General features: G+C 47.9%; 3 protein-coding genes and 1 pseudogene across 3 annotated transcripts; 1 reads left to right on the top strand and 3 right to left on the bottom strand.

Annotated features, from left to right (window-relative positions):
• The first annotated feature begins 1148 nt into the window (after positions 1-1148).
• On the top strand, positions 1149-9843 carry LOC136502101 (ACT domain-containing protein ACR6-like). The gene is made up of 5 exons (XM_066497582.1): positions 1149-1496; positions 8818-8863; positions 8994-9109; positions 9232-9299; positions 9371-9843. The coding sequence occupies exons 1-5, from the start codon at positions 1292-1294 to the stop codon at positions 9734-9736; spliced, it is 801 nt and encodes a 266-aa protein (XP_066353679.1). The 5' UTR covers positions 1149-1291; the 3' UTR covers positions 9737-9843.
• On the bottom strand, positions 3744-3974 carry LOC136499121 (signal peptidase complex subunit 1-like). The gene has a single exon (XM_066494817.1). It carries the CDS (start codon positions 3972-3974, stop codon positions 3744-3746), a length of 231 nt encoding a protein of 76 aa, XP_066350914.1.
• LOC136501899 (uncharacterized) lies at positions 6938-7620 on the bottom strand (annotated as a pseudogene).
• Positions 9844-12760: 2917 nt separating the features above from the next.
• Positions 12761-15822, bottom strand: LOC136501088 (ACT domain-containing protein ACR6-like). The gene is made up of 7 exons (XM_066496579.1): positions 15436-15822; positions 15273-15318; positions 15060-15174; positions 14797-14864; positions 14037-14675; positions 13497-13601; positions 12761-13416 (listed from the first exon to the last, which is right to left on the bottom strand). The coding sequence occupies exons 1-7, from the start codon at positions 15519-15521 to the stop codon at positions 13054-13056; spliced, it is 1422 nt and encodes a 473-aa protein (XP_066352676.1). The 5' UTR covers positions 15522-15822; the 3' UTR covers positions 12761-13053.
• Between the last annotated feature and the right edge of the window lie 8877 nt (positions 15823-24699).

Below are 24699 nucleotides of genomic sequence, written 5' to 3'. Positions count from 1 at the left end.
CGTGCACGCAGCGGCAGAGGCAGAGCGAGCAGGATAGGACAGTCAGTCAGCCATGTGCGGCCCTGATAAAGAAACGAGTGTGCCAGTGCCCTGGTGTATTCGATCGGAATCCGGCCGGGAGATGGAGAGATGGAGTCACGCACCCAGGGTTTGGACGAATTCACAGGCTGCCTGATGCCTGCCTCTGCCTGCCGCGTGACTTTTGGGATGGACGCGACCACACATGATGCGTGGTCGTCGGTTTCGACTCTCGAGGACGGATACGGTCCGTGACCGGAGAATCGGCGCTCGGACGTGTCCTGTCTTTTCTTGCAGGTTGCAAACAACGACCCCGGTAGTACGGCGCTCCACGGCACCTCGTTGCGCTTGCGCTGCGCATGCAGATGCAGTACCAGCGCGGGTCGTCGTCGGACCGGACGCACAGCAGCACGAGTAGTACTACTACTACCAGCAGCGACGAGACGACGCAGCCACCCCCTGGGCGGGCGCTGGCGGCCCTAGGCCCCTAGCTAGCTGCCCCTGCACTGCATCGCCATTCCAGCATGGGCTCGGAGTGGGAGGTGGGATTGGACGGACGTGACTGTTTTTTAACGACTCTTCAGAGTCACCTCACCTCGTTTCAAAAAACTGGCAGTGGTAGGAGAACGTCGGTCGAGGACGGGCAGACCAGTGGAGTGGAGCATGGAGCTAACCGGACGGGCGGCAGCATGTAAAGGCCGTTCGCGCGTGCGGTCACGTGACGGCCACATGGCCTCCGTTCCATCGTACTCCTAGTCCGTACGTGCCCCATGCATTCCTGCACACGACCGCACAGCACGGGCAGGATTGTGCGAGCGACGGTCTTTGTTGCAGCTACCAGCGAATTTGCGCGGGATGGTCCACGGATGCGCCGTCCTGCGTGCTCCGTACGTCCATCGGGGGTCGGGCTCCTGCGTAACGAACACCAACGCCGGCCGGCGGGCACGCGCACCGCGCCCACAGCCACACGTACGAATAATGGTACCTACGTGCAGCTGCACCTATTACCGTATACGAGCGCAACGCCACTTGCCGCCGTGGTCCTCTCCCTGCTCGCCGTATCGTACTGAATTCACCGTTCCGTCCAGGATACTTTGGTACTTTGGCCGCGATACACGGTGCACCAGGACCAGGCCGGGCGGACATCGCACGGCAACGGCACTGCCCAAAAGGGATCGCGCGTCGCGCCGCACACGTGACCGGCCCGGCGTACTCTCAGTTCCGCGTGGCGAGGGCGCCGGCCGATCCGGTCACGCCCTGGCGGATCGGATGCATGGGATGCGGGTGCCAATCTCCAGGAAGATCCACGCCGGGATTCGATGGGTGGGCGCGCGCCCGCGCGGCGCGAGTGACCACCGCCTGCGACTGCGAGCCGTGCCCCGTGCATGCCGCCGGCCGCCGGGAGTGCAGGCGAATACGCCGGCGCCGCGCGGCTTGTCCGGCGCTGTACGTTGGTGCGTGGGGGTGGTACACCTCAGGTATGGACGTGCCGCACCGAATTATTTATTTATTTTTTTGCTTTTTTTTTAAGTTTTTCACGAATATGCCTCTCGAGTTATGGTTTTAAAATCTGGACCCTTAACTCGGCGTTATCGTCGGTGGCGTCGAGCTTACAAGTCTCGGTGTCAAAGAGTTTGACGCCTAGGTCGGGGCCATATTGACGGCATGAACGCTGACCTGACAGGCAGCACGGCGCCGTGGTTATTGGCCCCGAGCTTGGCGCCGTAGTTATTGGCGCCGAGGTGGCAGGCAGCAGCAAGAGGAGACTTCTATTCTGATGATCACGCTCTCGGCGTGCTCTGCTGGTTTGTGCTGCGGCGGAGGGGACTGCCGCTGGCGGCGCTAGAATAGGGGGAGGCCACGCAGTTCCCAAGACATCGGGCATCGGGGTTTCGGCCACTGTCAGGTGATAGCTTCCACGAGCGCAACCTGATCGGCATCGGGGGGTTTCGGCAACATGTACCGTGGTTCGCCGTGAAGCGCGTCGCGCGCTCCTCGCGGCAGGTGCTTCTTCCCCGACTTTCGGACGGGGATCGCGGTGCTGTCTCGCATCCGGCACCAGAGCCACTTGTACGACTTGGGGTCCGAGGAGCCACCAGTGTCGTGGACGCAGTGGTTGGAGTTTTGCGTCGGCGCAGCGAGGGGCCTGCACACCAGGCTACCCCGAGAATCATCCACAAACATCCTCCTCGGCGACGGCTACGTCGCCAAGGTGGCCGACTTCGGGCTGTCACGCATCAACCAGCCGTTCAGCGTGGTGCCGGTGATCGAGCTGGGCCGCGATCGGATCAACAACCACCTCGCCGAGTGGGTCGTGGAGTCTGCCAGTCCCGGACGAGCATTCAGATCACAGGCAATTATGCTAAAAAGGAACTTCTACTCACCGGTGGCCAATGTGTGTTTACTGTCATCTCTTAAATCTGAGTGGCCAATGTGTGCTTGCAGTCTTCTCTTAAATCTGAGCTATGTTCCACAGAACTGTCAATATCACTAGCACAGTTGCACTAACTTAAAAGTGCAATTTTCGTACTCAAACTATTACATACCTCTAAGAAATATAATACCAATCAATCATATTGTTTTCCGGCACAGATTATCGTATCTTTATTTCTATGCAAATTGATGATACATACTCCTATGATATAAAGGCCTAGTCATACTGGACCACACACGGCTGCAGAGCACAAAATTACAAAGAGAATGAGAGAGAGAGAAAAAAATCAAAGTACACTTATTTCAAAACCACCTCAACAGCAAAAAAAAAAAAGTAACAGATTAAAAGTGGCTCCTTATTTTAGTTTTTTATAGTTGAGAACTTGAAATACAAAGTACACTACATATTTTCAAAACCTTATATTTGCACCTTGCCTGATTGTTTGCCAAGTTTATTTTCTGGCGACTGGGATGACTATTTCACTAAGCCTGGTGCTGATATGATCTAACATATTTTTGTTTACCTCAGATTCCTATGTTTAAGATAATGGGTAGAATGGATGTTATGTCACGTTGGCTATTGTAAATCGGACAACTGAGTGCAAACAACCCTTGCATCTGCTTTCATCAACACAAGAAACTGATACAAGTAATGGCAAAGACCATCCACCTATTGAGGACACAAAACTGTAGAAAACTTCCATGCAGGAACACAAAAGGTCCTAAGATACCTATGATTACATGCAACCTATATAGTTAAATGTTTGATTGGAACACTGCAAGAGAGTTACGAATGAATTCAATAGTTAAATTCCAACAAAGACCAGGTTCTGAGTAATTTAAACCTGCCCAGCATTGATATGAACCCTTCACTTAAAAATGGCAAGACAATATAATCAAGGGATCAAACTGGAACTATGCAAAGTGTTAAAAAAAACTCACTATCCAACTATAGATATGCATTAGAAGTCAGCAAAAACCCTTCCACAGAATGCTAATAGGCCTACAGACGAAATCAACGGAAGATACAGATGAAAGCAATGGAAAAGCATAAGTATAACCAAGCATATTGTCATCCTTTTAGATCATCATTGCAGATATAACTGATAACTAGCGTGCAAGATTGCAAGCTAAATTTCAGCTACAACTGAGCCATTCGAAGTACCAAAACTGTCGAATATCTCAATCTCTCTTTTATCATTAATTAGTTCAGCGAATAGAACTTAAACAAGTCGAGTCAAATCGACCAAAAACACATATCGATCAATTACTTGTTCTTCCTGGACTTCTTCTTACCCCCTGCCGCCGCGCGCGGCGCTGACCTGGGGGCGCGGGTGGCGCTCGGCCTCAGCGGCGTCAAGCCACTTGAGCGGGTTACGGTTGAAGAAGGCCCAGTTGGGGACGGTGACGAGCGCCGTGAGCACGCCGCCGCCAGCGTAGATGAGCAGCATGAGCTGGAAGTCCGTGCGCACGTAGCCCACCAGGAACGCCGCCACCGCGGACGTCACCAGCAACACCTGCATCAGCATCTCCGCTGGCGCAGCGCGGTCGGGACGGGGGCGCGGGGCATGGACGCGCCGGCCGGGGTTGGCCCAGTGCCGCGGGATGGGCAGGGCGCGGTGGCCGCGGCGGGGAGGCCGCCTCGAGCGGGGCGCGGCCAGGACGGGGGCGTGGGCCGCGGCGGCAGGAGCGGCGCCGGTGGCAGGAGGCGTCGGGCGAAAGAGAAGAAAGGAAGAGAGGAAAATGAAAGGAAGGAAGAGATAAATGAAAATGACCCACATGTAAGGCCGGTTCAGCGCCAGATCTACGACGCCAAACTCGGCGCCAAGATCCACGACGCCGAGCTGGCTACTATGTCACCCTCGGCTCTACTTTGATGCCGACGTGGCCTCCCGACGTAGGCGCCAAACACTTTAGCGCCGAGATATGTAAGCTCGGTGCCACTAACGATGGTGCCGAGCTAAGAGTCTAGAGTTTTGATTGCATACCTTTAGAGGCATATTCGTGATAAACTTTCAAAAAAAAGGTAAAAAAAATTCGGACCGCACGCGTGTCAGATGACTTCCATCCATCACCCTGTTCGCTTATTGGTTTCAGCCAGTCTAAACCAGTCGGTCAATAATATTTTACTCTCAGAATAAACCAGCACCAACCAGCCAGCGAACAGGCCGCATACCCACACGCAGGGGCTGCAGCATTCGTCAGCAGCTGGGCTGGGTGTGCCGTGTGCGGTGTGCGTCTGGTATATGGGTGCACCAGCACGGCAAGGATCGCCGGATCGGATAGGGATCTTGCAACAGCGGACCCCCGGGATACGGTACAGGAGCGCGATCCGGCGCTTTGGAGCCACACGGCAAGTTGTGCGCGCGTACCAGTACTCGAGTACAACCGCATGCTCTTTTTTCTTTTTGTCCCGGTCCCTTATATAAATATACACGTATACGTACGTGTATGTACGTACGCAGGCGTGGGTTCCATTCCATGGGATTTCTGTACAGCGCCGCACCCACACACACCAGTAGTATTGATTGGCGTATTGCGTATGGCTGGCTGTCGTTCATTCGTTCGGTCCCCCTACGTACTGTATAGAGCAGGAAGGCCACTTATAGGCTTTGCTGTGACGTGGCCAGAATGTTACTACTACTACTAGTAGTACTGTCACTGTGGACCATGTAACGCACTTTATACACGACACCTCGCCAAGAAATTTCCATCGTGTTCGGCCGTATGCTGGTTGTCGGGTTACACAGTTTACTGTGGGCCCTTTGCGTGCTGACCGCACACATGCCATCGCCGGGAATTTACCGTCACTTTACCCGTGCGGTGCCGCCGTGCCGGTGCCGTCCCGCCCCGGTCCTCGCTTCCTCCTGTTATCCACGGCGCTGGCCGCTGGGTTGCCTAGCCTTGGCCTTGCCGCCGCTTCAGGGGCACGTTTGGAACGGGCAGAATTGAAAACAGAGGAATAGAAAAAAATATATAGAAATAGGATGTGGTATAAAACCAAAAACCGCAGAAACCTAAAACAGAGAAATACTCGAAGATTGTTGTTTGGATTGTAGAAAAAAATTGAGCATTCACGTTTTTCCATGCAATGAGGAAATAACGGTTGGGCAAGTTATCGGTTGCAGCCCTGCAAGTGCCGTTGCTAGTCTACATTTTTTTTTGGTACCCTAGCATTGCTACACCACCCTGTTGCTCCTGCTATATATATAAGCTTGTCGGGGCAGCAGCATATTGCATTGTATGTTGTCGAGCAATATAATAGTTTTGCTATTCTCTCATCCATCCATCCATCAAAGACAATAGCATTTCTTTCTATGGATTCAAGCTACCAGCGTAGATCAAAAAATGAAGAGGAACTTTTTCTCTTCGCACTCCCTACCTTACAAGAAGCTAGTTCATCCCAATCATCACAATGACAAGCCATACGTACATCAGTCCGGAATGGAGCCACATTTATTGATGAAACATTAAATGGGCATGAAGTCTTATGCCAAAGGCAATTCCATATGGAGAGAGATATTTTCCGTGCTCTGGTTCGAAGATTGCGTGGAAAAAGGACTTGTTGATTCAAGGTATGTCTCGGTGAAAGAGCAATTAGCTATATTCCTTTATGCAGTATCAAAAAAATGCAAGCAATCGAGTATTACAAGATCAATTCCAACACAGTGGGGAAACAATTAGCCGTCACTTTGCAGCAGTGCTCAATGCACTTACACAACTCACATGCCACTATATATGCTTGCCTTCTCCATACCCGCATCGTATATTAAGGCAACCCAAATTTTCTCCATACTTTTAGGTAATTAAAAAATAGTTTGTTTTCATGTCGTTTTGGTTATATTTACTATATGTAAACTGGGCATTTTATATTGACTTCACCATTAATATATATACAGAACTGTATTGGAGCTATCGATGGCACTCATATTCCAATGACTATTTCTGTTGAAAAACAAGAACCATATAGAAACAGAAAAGCAAGGTCTATCACAAAACATGAGGGTTGCATGTGACTTCGATCTAAAATTTGTGCATGTCCATGCCGGTTGGGAGGGGTCTGCTTCTGATGCTAGAGTTCTACAGGATGCACTTAACCATGGATTTAGTGTCCCCCTGGTAAATTCTACCTTGTAGCAAATACACCACAATTTCTTGCTCCATACCGTGGAAGTAGATATCACTTACAAGAACGAGGAAGAGCAGGTCAAAAACCACAAAATCCAAAGAAATTATTCAACCTTCGGCGGCGTGCACAACTACGGAATCATATAGAGAAAGCTGGAAATGAGATGTGAGATGACAAAGCAAACAGGATGTGGGAAGATTACATTGCAAGACGTAATGTTCGGCCACAATGATGTACTACAATGTAATTTAACCTCCCTATGCATTAGAATACCTGGTTAGCTTGTACTGAAATTTCTTGATAATTATCAGTACTGCAGTTTAGTACTTTACAAAAGACAGGTACTGGAAACCAGTCACTACAGGATGCTAATCCTAATCATGTGAGCATATATGCACATGAACCAAAAGTGTACCAAAATATCAGTTTGCTTAGGTAATCTAAACTTGTCTAAGCAACCATCCTACTCGTAATGCATCACTAATCTAAACTTGTCTAAGCAACCATCCTACTCGTAATGCATCACTACCAAATGAGAGAAAAACTTTCCTGTTTGACGGATTGTCTTTGAAGATGTCTATTGCTTTTAGCATATCTCCGGTTTGTAGCTCACTAAGCCCCTCAAGTACAGTGATGCATTTGTTGATACTGAAAGGATCATCTAGCTTCTTCTCCTCTATGCCAGCGAATCGTTAGATCTCTTCTTTTTTCAGCTTCAAATACATCTCATGAAAATCTTCAGTTGTAATAGTGTGCTTGGTCTTTTGCTTTTTATTAGGCGTACCATCAACTGCCTCAGGAGTTGAACTAGACGGCCAGGCACTGTGACGAAGAGTTTCTTCAAATTGTTCAGGAACATGTGGTGCTAGATTTATGGAAGATGGTCCATCTGGTGTTTCTTGAGGCACGAAAGTTCCCATTGGAGTAAATGCATCATTACCAAACCAATTAGTATCATCCCTGTCCTCTTCAGCATCATTACCAAACCAATCAGTATCATCCCACTTAGCTCTATTCTTTGATGTGCCTATGACAAACATGATGAAAATTCCAGTTTTAAAATAAGTTAAATAACGGATATTAGAGATCCTACTAGGGGAAAAAAATCTAGAGGCATAATATAACAAAACGTAAGTGCTATTTCCTTGTGCTAACTGCTAAGTAATTGGAGAGAATGCTTCCTAGTTACACGCACACAAAAATAACATCTATTATTTCTCTCAAAAAAACATCTATTACATAAACTTAGGGAAAAGATAAAAGGACTCCATAGATCAGATCTTTAAATAGAACATGTGTTGCCGGATCCACAATTTCGGATCCAGATCCAGATCCAAAACAAGGGCAAAATAAAATTATTTCTGAAGAGGAAAATCGTATCATTATCAAATCATACCTGGTTCTTGGTGGATTTTTTTTGACTTCCCCCAGATTGGTGGACATCAAGCCCCTGCGCCGATGGAGTTGCAGGGAGAGACGAAGCGGGGAGAGGGGGATTTCGTGGGGATGGGCTGATTCGCTTCTGGTGGTTTGCCATCTCCGTCTGTTCGCGTCCAAATTTCTCTAGGGTTCAACCACCATGGCGGGAGGGAGGAGTCAGAGAGAGAGAGAGAGAGAGAGAGAGAGAGAGAGAGAGAGAGGCGATGGGAGGAAAGAACGAGAAGAATGTTTTACCTTAAGTCACGGTGGATGTTTTATTTTCCGTGAAACACATATAGCTTGCTGCCGTTTCCTTCGTAAAAGAAACTACAGATCCTACGTTTCAAACGCAGTCACAGGCTTTCTTTATTGAGGAATAAAAAACTCCAAAATTCCTATAAAAAAACTGTGTTCACACAGGCCCTTATGGATATGGAGTACACCTACCCACCTACTACAACGATCGGCAACGGATGATCGTGGACGCCCCCGCCCCGGCTGGCTTTTCGGCGAGATTTTGTATGCGTGCGCGTCGTCCGGTGGCCAATGGGAGTGTGGGGCGCCCAACAAGACAGGCGCGGGTCTAAAGAAGACAAGGAGTCCTTTCAGATTCCTCTCTCCTTTTGTCAAAAGCTATATGGAATCCTTGATTCCCTACATGCTGCCTATTCATGATGATTTACTAATTATTACTATACAAACTGCCCCTCTAATCAGCTTCCAAACTTAGAACTTTTGCTACTAATAGTCTGTTCTAGATGATCTTGAATGTTGTTTTGTTGCCAAATGCTCATCGCCTACTGTGCTGATTCTTGCAGAGTGGTTATTGACAATGACGCGTGTGACAACGCAACTGTTATCCGGGTGAGATTGGACTTCACTTTCATTTGGGACCATACTGCTAACTACATTTGAGTATTTAGCTAACGCCTAACCGCACTACCTTTGTACTGGATATTAATTGATAAAGGGTGGACCTTTTCTTTCTTGCCAGGTCGATAGGGTCAAGAAGCATGGCATTTTACTGGAAGCAGTTCAAGTCCTTTGTCGATCTCAACCTCGTCATCACCAAGGCTTACATTTCTTCGGACGGAAATTGGTTCATGGATGGTACTGGTTATATATCCTTTTAGTTTTTAAATGAAATTTGACTTGCAACTGGCAGTAATATGTTTGGTTGTTTGATCTGTCATGATGAATTTCTTTGTTTTCTTGGTTCACGTCGTGTTCAGTGTTCAATGTGACCGATCAGGACGGGAGTAAGCTTCAGAACATGGAGGTCATGGACCATATTCAGAAAGTAAGCATGCTGCATTTACTGCTAATCTCTGATGTTTCCACAAGACGCCTTACCCTTGTGGTCTTCAACAGTGCCTGGAATCAGACGGCTACCTTGCGCCTCCGGCAAACGGACCGATGGGCGGCTTTGCACCGCCGGCAGAAGACCAGTTCACCTCCATCGAGCTGACCGGCGCGGACCGCCCGGTCCTCCTCTCGGAGGTGTGCGCTGTGCTCGCCGCCCTGAGCTGCAACATCGTGAAGGCCGAGGTGTGGACGCACGACAGGCGCGCCGCCGCGGTGATCCAGATCACCGACGAGGCCACCAGGCTCGCCATCCACGACGCGGGCCGGTTGTCCAGGGCACGCACAGGCAGATGCACTGTTATTGCCATTGCCTGCCGTGTTCCATCATCATGCAGCAATAACAGCGGCTCGCCTCCTCTGCTCGCGCAATAGTGCAATACGACGCGTCGCGATCGCCCGCCCCGCAGCTGATGCTCGCCTCTGCCGCCGGTCGTTTTATGGCGATCACTGCTGCTTACGGAAGGGTATGGCCTCCTTGAGTTCAGTCATATCCAATGCTTTTGACGTATGCACGGAGTATTAAATATAGAACTAAAATTAGCTAATTATATAGATTACGACTAATTTGTGAGACTGAATTTTCTAAACCTAATTAGTCCATAATTTGAACCACGGGACTGCTACAGTAAACATGTGCTAATGACGGATTAATTAGGCTTAATAAATTCGTCTCACGGATTACTGACTGTAATTTATTTTGGAAAAAGTCTACTTAATCCCCCACCTTTCATACTTGGTCTACTTTCACCCTCCAACTATGAAACCGTCTGTTTTACTCACCTGAACTTTCCAAAACCGTCTATTTTACTCCCTGGGCGGGTTTCAGCGGCGTCTTTGCCACAGTACCAGCGGTCTGCTACAGTAGCGGTGGGTTGCTACAGTACGATAGTTTGAACTTTTAAATTTTTTTTCGGTGAATTTTTGAAAAATCATAGAAAAATCATAAAATAAAAAATCTAATTTTATTGGACTCCACATGAATAGATCTACACAGTAAATATATAATACGGTATGCTTTAGTACAAATTTTTTATTACTGTCCGAACACTCCGATGTGACACCCCGACGTGATATCCCTAAACTTTACTCCTGGATTTAAACACCACCTATATATGTTGAACGTGCAATGTGCTAACCATCAGCAGTCGCCGACAAGGAGTCATTGAGCCAGGGAAGGCGACGTGTGGCAATTGCCGGGACCTAATACTCTTCGGTGCTATTTGGCACGGCTCCTATTGTGCAGTGGCGGAGCTACATGTAGGCCATGCCCCCCCCCCCCCTGGGTATTGAACCCCTGGGTATTGAAATTTCTTAAGGATGATAAAAGACGATACCTGGCAAGTAATGGAGATTTACACATAAGAGAAAAGTTGAACACCGTTAGCCCCCTCTTGAATTCTCTTCACGCTCCGCCACTGCTTTTGAGGGGCTCCTGGTTCCTACAGAACGACTCCGATTCCTCTACTTTTTACTGAAAAACATCTCCTACAGGAAAACGTTTGGCAGGGCTCCTCCACAGGACCAGAGCCAGAGCTAGAAAGAAGCCCTACCAAACAGACCCTTCGTATGCATTTGCAACACGTAGATCCGTACTAGGGCCTGTCTGTTTGGTGTAAACCCTCGTCCCCACAAAGAAGCTATAGGATAATATATATATATATATATATATATATATATATATATATATATATATATATATTAGTGATGAATCAAAATGATCTGAATATCCCTTAGGCTAGTCTCAATGGGGATTTCATAGAGTTTCATGGGCATTAAATATGCTGACATGGTATTGTCTTGATGAAGAGAGAGAAGATAAAAGTTTCATAGGAGCAGAAAGAGTTTCATGGGGATGAAACTCTTCTGCACTGTTTCCAAAATATGAATGTGTTGGAAATTGGGAGATGAAACCCTCACTGAGACTGACTGGTAGAGTACCATTACAATGCTAAAATGTCTTTCTTTCCAAGATAATTTTTGAATCTTTTATAGGACGGAAAGGTCCTGTATTCTTGGTGCATTTTCTCTTTCGTGTTGGCAGCTCGCCGGACTGCCTTGTTCCTGTATTCTGCACTTCTACTTAATGTCTTTCCAAGATAATTAATGAAACACGAGCGATGCACGTTCTCACAGGACTGAAAAATAAGCCAAAATATTGTTCCGGCTAATTGTCGTGAGAGAAAAATACTGTTCTATCTATCACATGAACAGTACTTCTGTGAGTTGGCTGGCCAGCCAGGATCAGCCCAGCCAGCCAGCCGAACGAAGCCATAGCCTGGCCTTGCAGCAACAAAAAAAGACTCACAATCACCGGTGGGCCTAAGATTTTTGTATGGGGTTTACCGCTCCAAAATTTTCACGTGTAATTCGGTAAAATCCGTTTAACAATTCGGTACACTGTTGTCAAATAGCTTAGTAATTCGTTATACGATGCCAAAATTTGCATAAGTTACATTGCAAATACAAATATTTCAAACATAAATTCATATAAATTGCCAATAGTTTGAAATCGGCATAAAAGATGGTTAGACACCAAATAAGTTTACGACACAACTTATCGCATGTTTAATCAAAAGATGGTGCAGAATACGGTCAAAGTACATAAAGCATGGATATATGAACCCTGATTTCGGCACTTCATCTTAGCGGCAAGGGTAAGAGACAAGAGAGACTACACTAGTGCCCGTTCCAGCAACTTGCAACTGTAAGATGCTAAACTGGCAGAGAGGTTAGCGATGTAGGGGGGCGATGTGGAGGTTGGACGGGATAGAGAGGTGCTCACCACTATATTTGCATGCTGTGGAGTTGTAGCTAGACTTACCCGGGGATACCGTCATAGTTGACGCTTGAATTTGGGATTCAATGCTTGCGGACGAGAGACCTGGAGTCGCACACATTTGTTGTCAAATGGTTAACTCCTTGTTACTAGAACTAGGGTAACAAACTAACATTGCACCATCATTGTATTGTTCATTGGGTTTGTCCCGGCTCATAGCGACTTAACAAGTTCTTGGCTCCTGAGAGAGAGAAATCGGCCGCCGGCTGCTGCCCTGCATGGGAGCTCCTGAGAGAGAGAGAGAGAGGGATGGATGAGCAGAAGCCCAGCAGCCGCCGTCTAGTATTCGTCTCTTGCTTTGACCGAGACCGCTCGGCCCGGCCCCTCGATCTCTGTCTCCCTCTCTAGCTACTAGGATGTCCGTACTCTACTTCGGACTACTGTTACTCCACGTTTCATCGTGGCGAGCGTATTATTCTCTTGGTTGGCTGCGTTGGCATTTGCACCGGCCGGTGGGTTCAATGTTCATCATCGTCAGTTTGCATTTCAAAATGCATTTTTTAAATTCAAATGGATTGCAAGCTGCCACAGAAACGATGAGTCATTTGATGAGAGAAAGAACGAAGGACTGAAGCAGCAAGACGATTCGAAGATCAGCCTATTTACACAGCAGCATCAGATTTGGATCAAGGTTCCTGCGTACGTTCGTCCATGAGCTTTGACGACATGGATCGATCAACGGGGCGTTGATGGGAGCCAAGACCTTTTTCTAGCAGATGCTAATGCTAGCTTAACTAGTTAGAAGTAGCCTAGTGACGACGTTACATTTCGCCCTGCCTGTCTCAAGCACTCTGATTAACTAGTTGACCGACGGTCGACCCGCGGCGACAGCGCCAGCGTCGGCGGCGGCCGGCTACGAGCACGACCGGATGAGCCCTAGGTTGTAGAGGAACTTCTCGGAGCGGGACCTGATCATGTTCCCGAGCGAGCGCCTGCCGCCGCCCACCGGCGACTTGGGCCCGCCGGCCCCGGCGGCGGCGTCGTGCTGCTCCCTGACGAAGAGGAACTGCTCGCCGATCTCGGCGCGCACGGCGTCGACGGCCTGCCCCTGCACGGGCTCCCCCGACGCGTCCACCACGTAGAACACGTTGGCCGCCTGCGCCCCGCGCGTCTCCACCTCCGCGTGCGTCACCGACAGCCCGTGCTCCCGGAAGATGCGCGTCACGTCGGACAGCAGCCCGACGCGGTCCTCGCAGCACAGCTCCAGCCGAAGCCCCTGGATTGGAACGGACGCAGCAGCAGCCGTTACTACAGGCCTGGGAGTACAGAGCTCGTTAGGATGGAGACAGTAAGTACCTCGGTGTAGCGGCGTTGGATGGCGGCTTCGAGGCAGCGGCAGAGGCGGTCGCGGTCCTCGCCGGAGCTGCCGGCGAGGTGCCGGAGGTGCCGGATGTAGTACTCCTGCAATGCCATGCAAGTTGCAAGGTCGGTCACCACAAGGAGCAAAAACGAGCATATGTGTCCTTTTCAGCCTGCCGATAAAACCAAGTTTCCTGTTGCACAGGACAAGTTCACACAAAACCAGGAAGGATCGCCCTCTCACTCTCACTCACATGCCAAGATCTGCCAGGATCCAACCACTGCCTGACCGCCAGGCATCATCTCTGGCACTGGTCAAAACGTGAGGGCCGCCCGGCGTCTAGACCAAGACCGAGAGACCGGACACAGTACAGGGGCGTGCTTGCACTTGGATTGCAGAGGGATACTGTATGCTAGCTTAGCAGCTGCAGACAAGTACGTACTACCAACCAGCACGATGCGATGCACAGGCGCTAGCGACGCGAACAGTTTCATGAGTCGATGTTCGATGGTGGCGGCAACCAAGTGATTCCGTACCTGGTACGCCTCCGAGCCCTCGGCGATGACGGTGCCGTGGAACACCACGTACTGCATGTCGGTGAGCGTGCACACCGTGTCGAACAGCAGCTTGGGCCGGTCGCGGCACCGCACGTTGACGAGCGTGTACCCGCGTTCGGCGCAGTCCTCCACGGCGACCGCCGGCATGCCGGCGCCGGCGCGGGCGCGGGCGCCCGACGCCTCGCCGCGCTCGCCCTCGCCCCCGCCCTCGCGGCGGACGCTCCGGTCCGCCTGCATCATCTGGTGGAGCCGGCGCTGCGCGTGCTCCACGCCCGCCGAGATGGCGGCGCGGGCGGCCTTCTTGTCGCGGCTGCTCCCGCGCAGGACGTGGCGGAGCAGGCGCTTCACCGTGTCCAGGCGCGCCGGGTCCTCGATGGCGCCCAGAGTGTCGGCGTCCGTCACGTACACCAGCGCCGCCACGCGGCCGTCGTGCGTCCACACCTCCGACGCCACGATGTTGCACCTGAGGTCCGTCAGCACCGCGAACACCTCCGACAGCAGGCCCGGGCGGTCCCGGCCGACAAGCTCGATGGTGGTCTGCGCCTCCTCCGCCTCCGCCTCCACGGCCACCAGCCGCTCCGGCGGCCCCCGGAAGCTGAGCGATCCCGCTCCCAGAGACTGAAACATGGAATCGAATCATCAGAACCGAAAACTACAGATTGCCCTGCACTCGCTCTGTTCTTGGCTGGCATTGAACAGCCAGCCAGCATAGCAAGCAACAGGGACCTCTGCACTTTACCTGTTCAATTCTGTCGATGACTTGGCCATCATAAAGTTTATTCCCATCCTGATCCACGACATGGAACACTGCAGAAAGGCCAAGCAAAGCCACACAGATCACACATCAGGATTGGAGGGGGGAAAAAGGAGGATAGAAAGATTACACTGCCCAAGCAAAAGCCAGGCTTTGCATCACCCCAGAAAGGCACCATCTTTCTCTCCTCTATCTTCTTAAACTTTCCAAAGAAAGCATGGACTGGGAGGCAGCGGCACGGCACTCACCGTCCATGAACCACTCGCCGTCGGAGGAAATGTAGGCCCGATTGATGGTCAGCTTCAGATCGGTCAGCACCTGAACCACCTCCAGCAAGGTCCCATACTTGTTGGCGCTGTCCACCTGCAGCCAGAGATCGAGCAACCTCTGAGAGAGAGAAGAAAAAAGAAGCAGGAAGAGCTCTGCAGGAGGCAAGAACACAGAGAGCTGCAGGCGCTTGCCTTCACCAAGGTGGCAGTCATGTCGGAGTCGTTGTCCACGGTGACCCTGCGAGTGGCAAACGGCCAAGAAGCAGGCACAGTTAGCAGAGGACGGCACAGCACAGGTCAAAACGGCAGAAAAAAAAAACATCCATGGTGCTGTGTTGGGGTTGGGGAAAACAACCTTGGAGGGTTCATTCTGAGAACCAGCTTCTGGTACTCATCGACTATCTCGTTATTGGTTCGGCTCCGAGACCCACATGCCATCATTGTCCAACCCTAGCTTGCCTTGCTTGCTTGCACAAGAGAGGAGATGGGGAGGCAACAGGGATGCGCCTCCTTTCCTGTCCCCAACCCCAATCCGAGTGCGTACTTGTGGTGGGTGCTGGTGCTGGTGTCCCTCTCCGTTCCCCTGTGAGTTCTCTGAACTCTGAAGAAGCAAAGCTCTCAGCTAGTCCTAGTTATATATCTTGGCCATGGCCTCATGGGGTTGGGAGGAGAGAGGACAGAAGCAGCATGCCAACTCGTGGATTTGAGTATGCATCTTCCTACTCTCTCTCTCTCTCTCTCTCTCTCTCTCTCTTGGGTGGGTGCTATGTGTGAGTGACTGTGTGTATGTGTGTGGTTTTGTGGGCAGACAGTGGTGTTTGGTTGGTGTCCCTTCACTTGATTAAAGGGAGATGTTTGGGGGAAAAGACCATCCCTATTGGGAGCTTGTTTCTCTGCCTGCCCATAGTGGACATGCCTGGTTTTGTTCCCCTCTTGCTACGCAGCGATCCAAGTGTGGGACCTATGCTCATTTGCTTCGTCTACGGAATAACTAGTTCATTCTTTCATTGTTTAACAAGAATTTTCTTCTGTATACATTATTATTATATAATATAAACCTAACTGTCTACATCCGTAGACCAACATGGTTTTTTTCTTGGGATATTTAATCATGTATGTAATGTACTTCCCATTTTCCCCGATGGCTGCAGGCAGAAGATATCTTTGAGATATGATCTAAGCAATTAAATTAAAGAACATTCAAATCTCGAGCCTAGAGAGATGCTTTGAATGTGCTGGGAAAATCGGATGCAAGATCTGAGTGGTTTTCCCACGTGTCCAAAACGTGGAAACTGCTCTGTCATTTGGGTGTATGGAAGATCGGCCGGGCCTGTGCGCCCGTGGTCGCACAATATAGAACTCGTTTGTTTTTTTAGCAACATAAATCTGTGAGATCACTGTAGAAACTTCAACGGCAAATATGCTTGCACGGCTCTTGCATTTGGATAATAACAATAAACTTGAATGAGCTGATTAGGGTGGCAAACATTGTATTGGCTGCTTAGTGCCATGGCATGATCACATTGGTCAGATTAAGTTATTTTCTTGAGGTAAAGTCAGATTAAGTTATTGACGGAAGATCTGCATAGCCTGGATCATGTGGCACGATAGAGAGGACCTTTGGAATGCAAAAGGTCAACCTGCACTGCTTCTTCTTCTTCTTTTCCTTTTATTATGAAGTAACAAAGGTCAACGAGAACCTTGCATTGTATGACTTGGACTTGTAGTAGCCTTCACATTTAACAAGATACTCAGTTGACCTAGCTTGGGAATGGCTTTAATTTACTACACTAAGACAAGATGGCCGATAGCAATGACATAAGAAAAACAATCTATCCTGTTCGCTGGTTCGCTGATAAGACCGGCTGGTGCTGGTTTATTGTTGAGAAAAATACTGTACCATGACTAATAAACTCTGACTGAAATCAACAAACGAACAGGCCGAATCACTAAAACTTGTCGGCTCAGTTGATTTGTTAACCAGTAATTACCTGCAACCTGCACGGCGCACTAATTCCCTCCATGTACCTCAAACAGGATCGATGTGAATACCCGAGCGTGTCGAATGCTTCGAACCAGCTCGCGATTGGAGAACAATGAGTGGTCCCTGGCCCGGTTTGGACAACAGTATCAGCATGTGAGCTAAGCTTGAGTGTGTGTGTGGGCACTGGGCAGCTTGGCCGATACTCCCAGAAGATAGAACGATATCTTCTCTTTGCACTCTATCTTTGGTCCCGAACCGAACCTCTCTTTTACCAAGCGTCAACCGTTTCCCTGCCTTCCCAGCTTGTAACTTCCTCCCTCTCAGATTTGATGAGGCCTCTCTCTTCGGAATCGATCTCCCTTTTCCCATATGACAGCTACTACTTACTGTAGTATAGTATTGTGCACTTTCCCTTGTCAAATACTACATGGCCGCCGGTTTGCCGTTTGGACATATCCAATCATCATCAGATTTATAAGCTGATCAGAATCTCAGTAGATTTGGCACAATATTTACGTGCCCCCCGTGCCAGGTGGCTTTCCGCCGCACACCTGTCTAGTACAGACGCAGGAAGGAAACGCCAGGTGCGCCGTCGCTCCCAGGAGCTCGTTGCCAGATGGAGAAGAGCGTCGCCGATCGCCGTCGCCCGTCGCGTGCGTGATAAACGTGGCTGATCGATCCTGGCCAGAACGTCGAACATCCCCAGTCGTCTACAGTACAGCAGCGCCGGCGCCATACGTACGGCAGCACCGTCAGCGGTGAGTCACGCTCACCGGTACGGTGCCGATCGAGGCACGCCGTGCATGCAGGTACGACCGCGCGCTCGCTGCCAGTGGCAGTGCCACCAGCACTGTTGAGTGGCTGACTCGTGAGCAAGTACCGAGCAAACAATGATGCAGCAGGCTGCGCGCTCTGCTCGCTTTCTCTCCCACCAGCGCAGGCATGGCGCGCGCGCATGCCTGCAAATCTGCAATGGTACCTTGGATTGTGGCCGAGGCAGGAGAAGCCTCCGCACGAGCTCCTGTGCCTCCGATCCCCGGATGGCCCGCCGTGCTTCTCTAGTTCACGGTTTTGATAGTGGTGGGAATAATACCAATTCAGCGACACATAAATTAATTCCAATAATGAGAGAGAAAACAACAACATGTGTGACTTAACGCTAACACTATAATCCGAGACAACCTCAAATTTCTAGCGCCAGTAACCGAAGGAACGCTAGAACGAATAACAAACGCTAGAACGAATAACAAATAAATTATAGACATCCTCACAGTGAGGTTGTCGGCATTACAGATAGCGTAAAAGTAGATGAAGCAGGCTGTCGAAGGAGATCCACGAACACCAGCGTAACGTCCAACAAGCAGTCGCGAGACCTAATACAGCCCCTACCGTGCAGGGACACGAGGGGATATTTCCAGCACAAGTGGCAAGAGGAGAAGACCAATTGTCTGTTTTGAGGACGATATCTCGTCCTAAAATATCCACACCCGCAGTCACAGCATTAAGGTGATTGACCTGCCGTATCGAGTTGCATAACGAACGCGGATGTTTCTTCCTTTTTCTCTCCCACGTAGCTTCTACTGGATGGAGACAACTCAAATATTTAATTTGGACTCAATACTCGTAGAGTAGCCGTGTGGGACTAAAGAACCCCACCATATCGTGCATGTATGAGTGGACCTTTAAGATTTATTTAAAATTATTATTTGGGCCATCCCAAATCTTCTAACAGTTAGTTTTTACCTGGCTTTCTTACTCCACGCACGCATGGCCTTTGGCGTTGAATCGGTCCCGAGGCTACCATTATTTCTTTTTTTAATAATAATAACTAATCCGTCAACCCATGTTATAGCTAGCCCCAGCATGGGCCAGTAATTTTAAGGCAAACAAGTGTGTCAAAAATTCACCAATAAACTAACGTCCCGTTCGCTTGGCTTATAATCTGTATTTTTTCAGCATGCGAACAGTATTTTTCTTTCACAACAAATCAGCCCGCGGTACTTTTAGCCACGGCATAAACTTAGAGCCCATAAACAATCAAAATTGCTTATGATTTCTATTCCAAATTGTAAATCTTGCTGGCTTTTGTTTTGTTTTTGGAAAGATATCCAGTTGCCCGGCATATCATTGATTAAGAACAAAGTGTTTTCAGAGGCCAAGTGATCCCCCCTTATAAGCGTGAGAGGCGCTACAACTTACAGCAGACCGCCGTAGTGGTTAAAAGCTCTAAGCTAATTACTCAAAGATAAATTACGATCTAAAAGGGGTGTGAGAGGACTCCCGCCAGCCATGGACTAAAGAGAACAAACGTCCTTGGCTTTCATGGATACTGCATGGGCCGTGCGTCTTGATTCTCTGAAGAGAAGTCTTGCTGGGCTTTTGTAGATATATAGCCAGCAAAATCTATGTATACACTTGTTTATATATTAAGTCTTGGAGTACAGATGTTAGTAAAAATTATTGCTCACGGTGAGGAATAATGTTCTCTCATGGCTTGTAGTTTTACTTTGGACACAGTGAGAAATGGTTTCTCTCATGGGTTGGAGTATTTTGGCTCTAGTAGAATATTAAAACGAAATAACCTCCTATAGGAATCCCGTCTTACGTACCTTTTGAAAGAGTGTTATGTGGTGGGTGGAGCTAGGGCTGGATAAAATACTCACGGCTCGCCAACTCGCTCGACTCGTGGCCGGCTCAGTTCGGCTCGACTCGGCTCGTTTTAACTTCTTCACGAGTTGAGCTGGCAAGTCTAGCTCGCTATTTTAACGAGCCAGCTCGTGAGCTACTCACTGAGCTGAAACGAGCTGAGGCCTATCAGCCTACGACTATGAATCCTAGAAGATGATTATTCCGACCTACAAGTGTACACATATTCTATTGATATATAATCCTTATTGGTTTTATGGATTGTTTTTCCAGGGAGAAGATGATGACGCTGATATTGAATCTATAGACTTTTTCTAAGTTTATGGTGGCAAGCAACTAGTTAGTATGCTGGAATTGCATGATCATGGATGGACCAGCTATGTTGCATTGTTGATACTTTTGATGAACCTAATATGTATTAATCATGTATGGTTGCATAATGGTGGACGCCACATTCTAAAATTAATGTAGCATAAACATTATAAATGAAAGCATCCAGGCCCTAGTTGGGTTTTGGTGATTAATGACAATACGTGATTACTGTGACTAACGTGTATTTTGCAGAAACAATTGAGTTAGGTCACGGTAATGAAGATCGATTGGGCAATCATGGTTGTTGTGACAGAACCGCCAAATTTATACAAGATCAAGTACGGTTGTCCCCGCTAACACGTTGACACACCCATACTTTCACTCATATAAACCCGGTAGTCCGCCGAGTGTCCCGAAAGACCTCGGTAAATCAACATCACAACCAAGATCGCGTGATTAAGCAAATACACATCACATACATCGAGTTGCAGCGGAAATAATATTACAAAGGGATTAACAAATAATAGTACAAGTTTGGGTTTCAAAACTGATTAGTGAAAACAACATAGCTTTCAAATGATTACATTAATATAAGTTCCAAATATATGGCTAGCATAGTGACATCATCCGACAAAAGCATGTAGATGAGAAGTAAGTATAGAATCACCGAGCCCACCGGTGGTTAGCCGCCATCATCAACAGGTCGAGAACATCACCTGCAACAAGGTGGGATAAATCCTGAGTACTCGAATGTACTCAGCCAGACTTACCCGTCAGAAACCAAAACAAATGACACCAAGGATCATGCAAGGCTTTCTTTAGTGGGCTAGCTGACTTGTTTACGAAAAGCATAAGCTATCATGAAAAAACCATTTTAAGTACTTTGCATCATCTTTATTATGGCCTATCCATCTAGGTAAGCACCTGTACTATAGCAATCACTTGATTAACCAATAACATCCAGTTACCAATTTAGATTTAGCATATCCCATACCATCCAGATAACCATTATTGTTCCATAATAATTACTATGATGCAGTAACTCGAGTCAAGTGCTCACTATCCAGGAGCGATGGCGATTCGAATCGATTCCTAACCAGCTGGTGATTTATTCCTTACACAAACCCCACTCACCCGCTAAAGTGAGATATTGATCACCGAGTCAACTTTCCAGGAATCTCGAGTTTGCCAGGAACCACATGTACCCGGGGGCCGACCGACTGCACTTTGGTCTTATCATCTCGCCCCCGTGTCCTACCACACCTGCTCCGGCACAGTGCGCTGCGGGCAATCTACTCGGCCCGAAAAATCTCCCAGCTTCGCGGTCGGAAGGTACTTTATCCGGCCAGCTAAATGTAAGGCATGCGTTCAACATGACTCGAGGCCCAACAACGGTCGGTCCTTAATCGACACAGACGGAAACTAACAGCACCCCAGAACCCTGTCTGGTTGCCTCCAACTTTTTCCGTCCGGTCTCCAATTATCCATCACACATGGTTAATTCCAGGATATCATTCTTTCCATAGCTAAATTCTTCCAGTAACCACCTATAATGTAGGTGACCGGATATCTCCGATCGCTACCGGTCTAAGCAAGGCTAAGCAGTTATTCGATCCTGACCTAACAGGGTAAAAAGGTAATAAGGTAGGCAAGAATAGTAATAAATGCATCAACGGTTTCAATCAACTCCTACAACTTAATGCAACAATATATAACTCATATATAGAAAGAATTGCTTTTATAAATTAGGAGACTTATAATGCTCCGGGGCTTGCCTGGGATCTGACACAAGTCAGTTCAGTTAGCTTGCACCATCCTGGTGACATCTCAGATCCTAGCACTCGCTTAGTCCTTCCATCTTCGGGACAGATCCATCAAACACCGTCTTCGGGTTTGGCTCCAACATCACGTCCTTCACGTGGTTCATCTAACGTACCTAGATGAGATGCAATATGCAAGTGCATAAATATGAAGAATAGTACCATGAGACACATCACAAAATAGCAAGCAAGATAAGCATAGTTTACACTAACACACTTAAGTACTTTGCGATGCTTAACTTAAACATCACACAATCAATCATGCTAAGATGGCAAACGGAGACAACAACACCAAGCATGACACAAGTTTCCTAAAATCTCAGGTGCTCTAACTCAGTCATCATTCAAGGCATAAGTCACACTTAACAATATACAAGCAAACACTATAATTGGAATCTGCCAATTTCTGGACATGCAAACAGCAGCTACAAGATTTAGCTATAATTGGAGTTACACAAATCCAAATGACTTGAAAGAAGACATTATAGAAAGCTTATGAAATTTTCTACAATTCATCTTTAATCATCTTAGCATGATTCTCAAGTTAACTAAGTCAAATATATCTATTTACAGAAACTGGTCTACAATTGACAGAAAGCAGCCATTTCTGAAACCCAACTTTAAACAGCTGTAACTCTTAAACTACTTGGCCAAATGACACCAAATTTTAATAGAAGCTAGATACATGAATTATCTACAACTTTTGTATAAACAAGTTTCACAACAAAGCACATTATCATGAAGAACTTTGCTAAGTTCCTAGATCTGTCCATAAACCACATCGGCAAGAAAATAATTATTAACTTATGTTGCAAATACATAATTGGGCAAGACCAACTTTACCAACATTTCACAAATGACTAAAGAACACCAGAAAACCTAGTGTCCATGACCAAATAAATTCTTTTAATGCATTTCTTAATTTATTTTAGATAACAAGGTGACTTAATGAACATATACCAAAAGTGCACAATAACTTCTACAAAAATTACAGTGGCTCACATATCCTCTCAATAGTCTACTGTACAAATTTCACCCCATTTGGATATGTATAGCAACCTCTATGAAAAAGACAAGTTGCTAAAGCAAGAAATCACGTGAGAGCAAGATAAACCAATAACTCACTCATACTTCATCCAATACTCATGAAATTTTTACCACACATCAACTATCACATGAGTAGCATGCCACAAAAATTTCACTTCATTTGGAGCCCTAGATCTATAGTTATGAAAAATAACAAATTCAACTAGCATTACAACCTTACTGCACAAATCTATTTTTACTGCAAAATATTGAAACTAAAACATGCCATATTATAGATCCACTGCATAGACAATTTCACAAGGATTCCAAAAAGTCCTCATTTACTATTTTACGAATTTTCTACGATTTACTATGAATTTCCAAAGTTCCTGCAAAATAATTACAAACCAGTCCTTACGGCACTATTCACATGAGTCAATGACAATGCTGTTAGGCCCCTTCACTTTGTCGAATTGTCGCGCAAGGTCCTCGACATAGCTTTGCACAGGGAGGTCGCCGGGGTCTCCCTGCTCCGGCCGGAGGAGGCCATGCCGTCGGCGGCTGAGGGGCGGGGGAGAACCAGGGGGCCCTTACGCACCCACTGGTGGTTGGAGGCGGCCGGGAGAGGGCTCGTGGCGGCCCAGCCATGTGAGGTCACGGCGTCAAGGTGACCGCGCCGGCGGCTGCTGCTCTCCGACGGAATTCAGTCGCGACAAGCGCACGCGAGGGAGAAGGAGAGGCGAGGCGGAGATGGTGGCGCACGCGGCTGCGGTGACTTGGAGCGGCGGGAACGACAGCGGTGGCCTGAGCTTCGTGACGGCGTCCATGGCGGCTCCATTTTCCGCGGCTCAGAGCGAGGGCGAGGCGAGGGATTGGCAAAGGAAGTGAGGGAGGAAGCAGAGAAGCTCGGGCGCCCGCTCTGGAGGTGGTCGGGGCACGGAGACACACGTCCAGCGAGATGGGGGCGCAGCTCGCGCATGGCCGCCACGCACAGGGCGCGTGTCGTCCGTTGGGGCGTTTTCGCGAACAGGTGGCGGGCGACTGCGGGATCAGCGTGGGATGCGATTTTGGGCTGTTTTCAGGCCGAATCAGGACCTGGGCCGAATACAAAGATTGAAGCCCGCACGAAGCTCTACGTTTTTCATTAAGGGGGTTCAGCCATTAGCAAAACATATTAGAAGATAAATGTATGTCAAAACAGCAGTGTCAACACCTTGACGGTAGTCACGGAAACTCGCTTTCGGTGGTCAAAACTTCTTCAAACTGAATCCAACTTTTTGTATGCTCTTTACCAAGGTGTAAACTCCAACTTTTGTTTTTGTACCAAATCAAGTTGCTTAACAAAATTTGGAGAACGCGAGACATCAATGCCAATGTCGATGAATTTCAGACTTAGAATATTTCTAAGTGCTGAAATCAGCAGCAAATTTGATCTTGTGACCTCGATTTGACTTACTTCCAAGATGATCTAGCTCTTAGTCCAAAAACAAAGTTTGTTCTACATGATATGGACTACAACTTTCATTTAAGGTCCAACCTCAAAACTGGTATAGAACCTACTGTTCTATTTTGACCAAAGTAGGATCACGATGAAGCTTAAATTATCCTTTTTGATCCATTGGAGCGTTTTCTTGGCATTTGCCCAACATGAACCTTTCATGACTTTTGTTGTAGAGTTCATCTAGAGTCATTTGGGCATAGTTGCAAGATTTGGTTGACGATCAAGAATTCCATTCACTTTATAAATTAATTCAAGCAACGACATAACTCGTCATTTCATGTGACTTCTTGATTCCAAACTTCACGAAACTTTTCCATGGATCAATATAGA

Source organism: Miscanthus floridulus, chromosome 13 (assembly GCF_019320115.1).
Source record: "Miscanthus floridulus cultivar M001 chromosome 13, ASM1932011v1, whole genome shotgun sequence".
Taxonomy (NCBI): Eukaryota; Viridiplantae; Streptophyta; class Magnoliopsida; order Poales; family Poaceae; genus Miscanthus; species Miscanthus floridulus.
The sequence above is the reverse complement of the archived record's forward strand: the minus strand, read 5'-3'. Positions and strand labels throughout refer to the sequence as shown.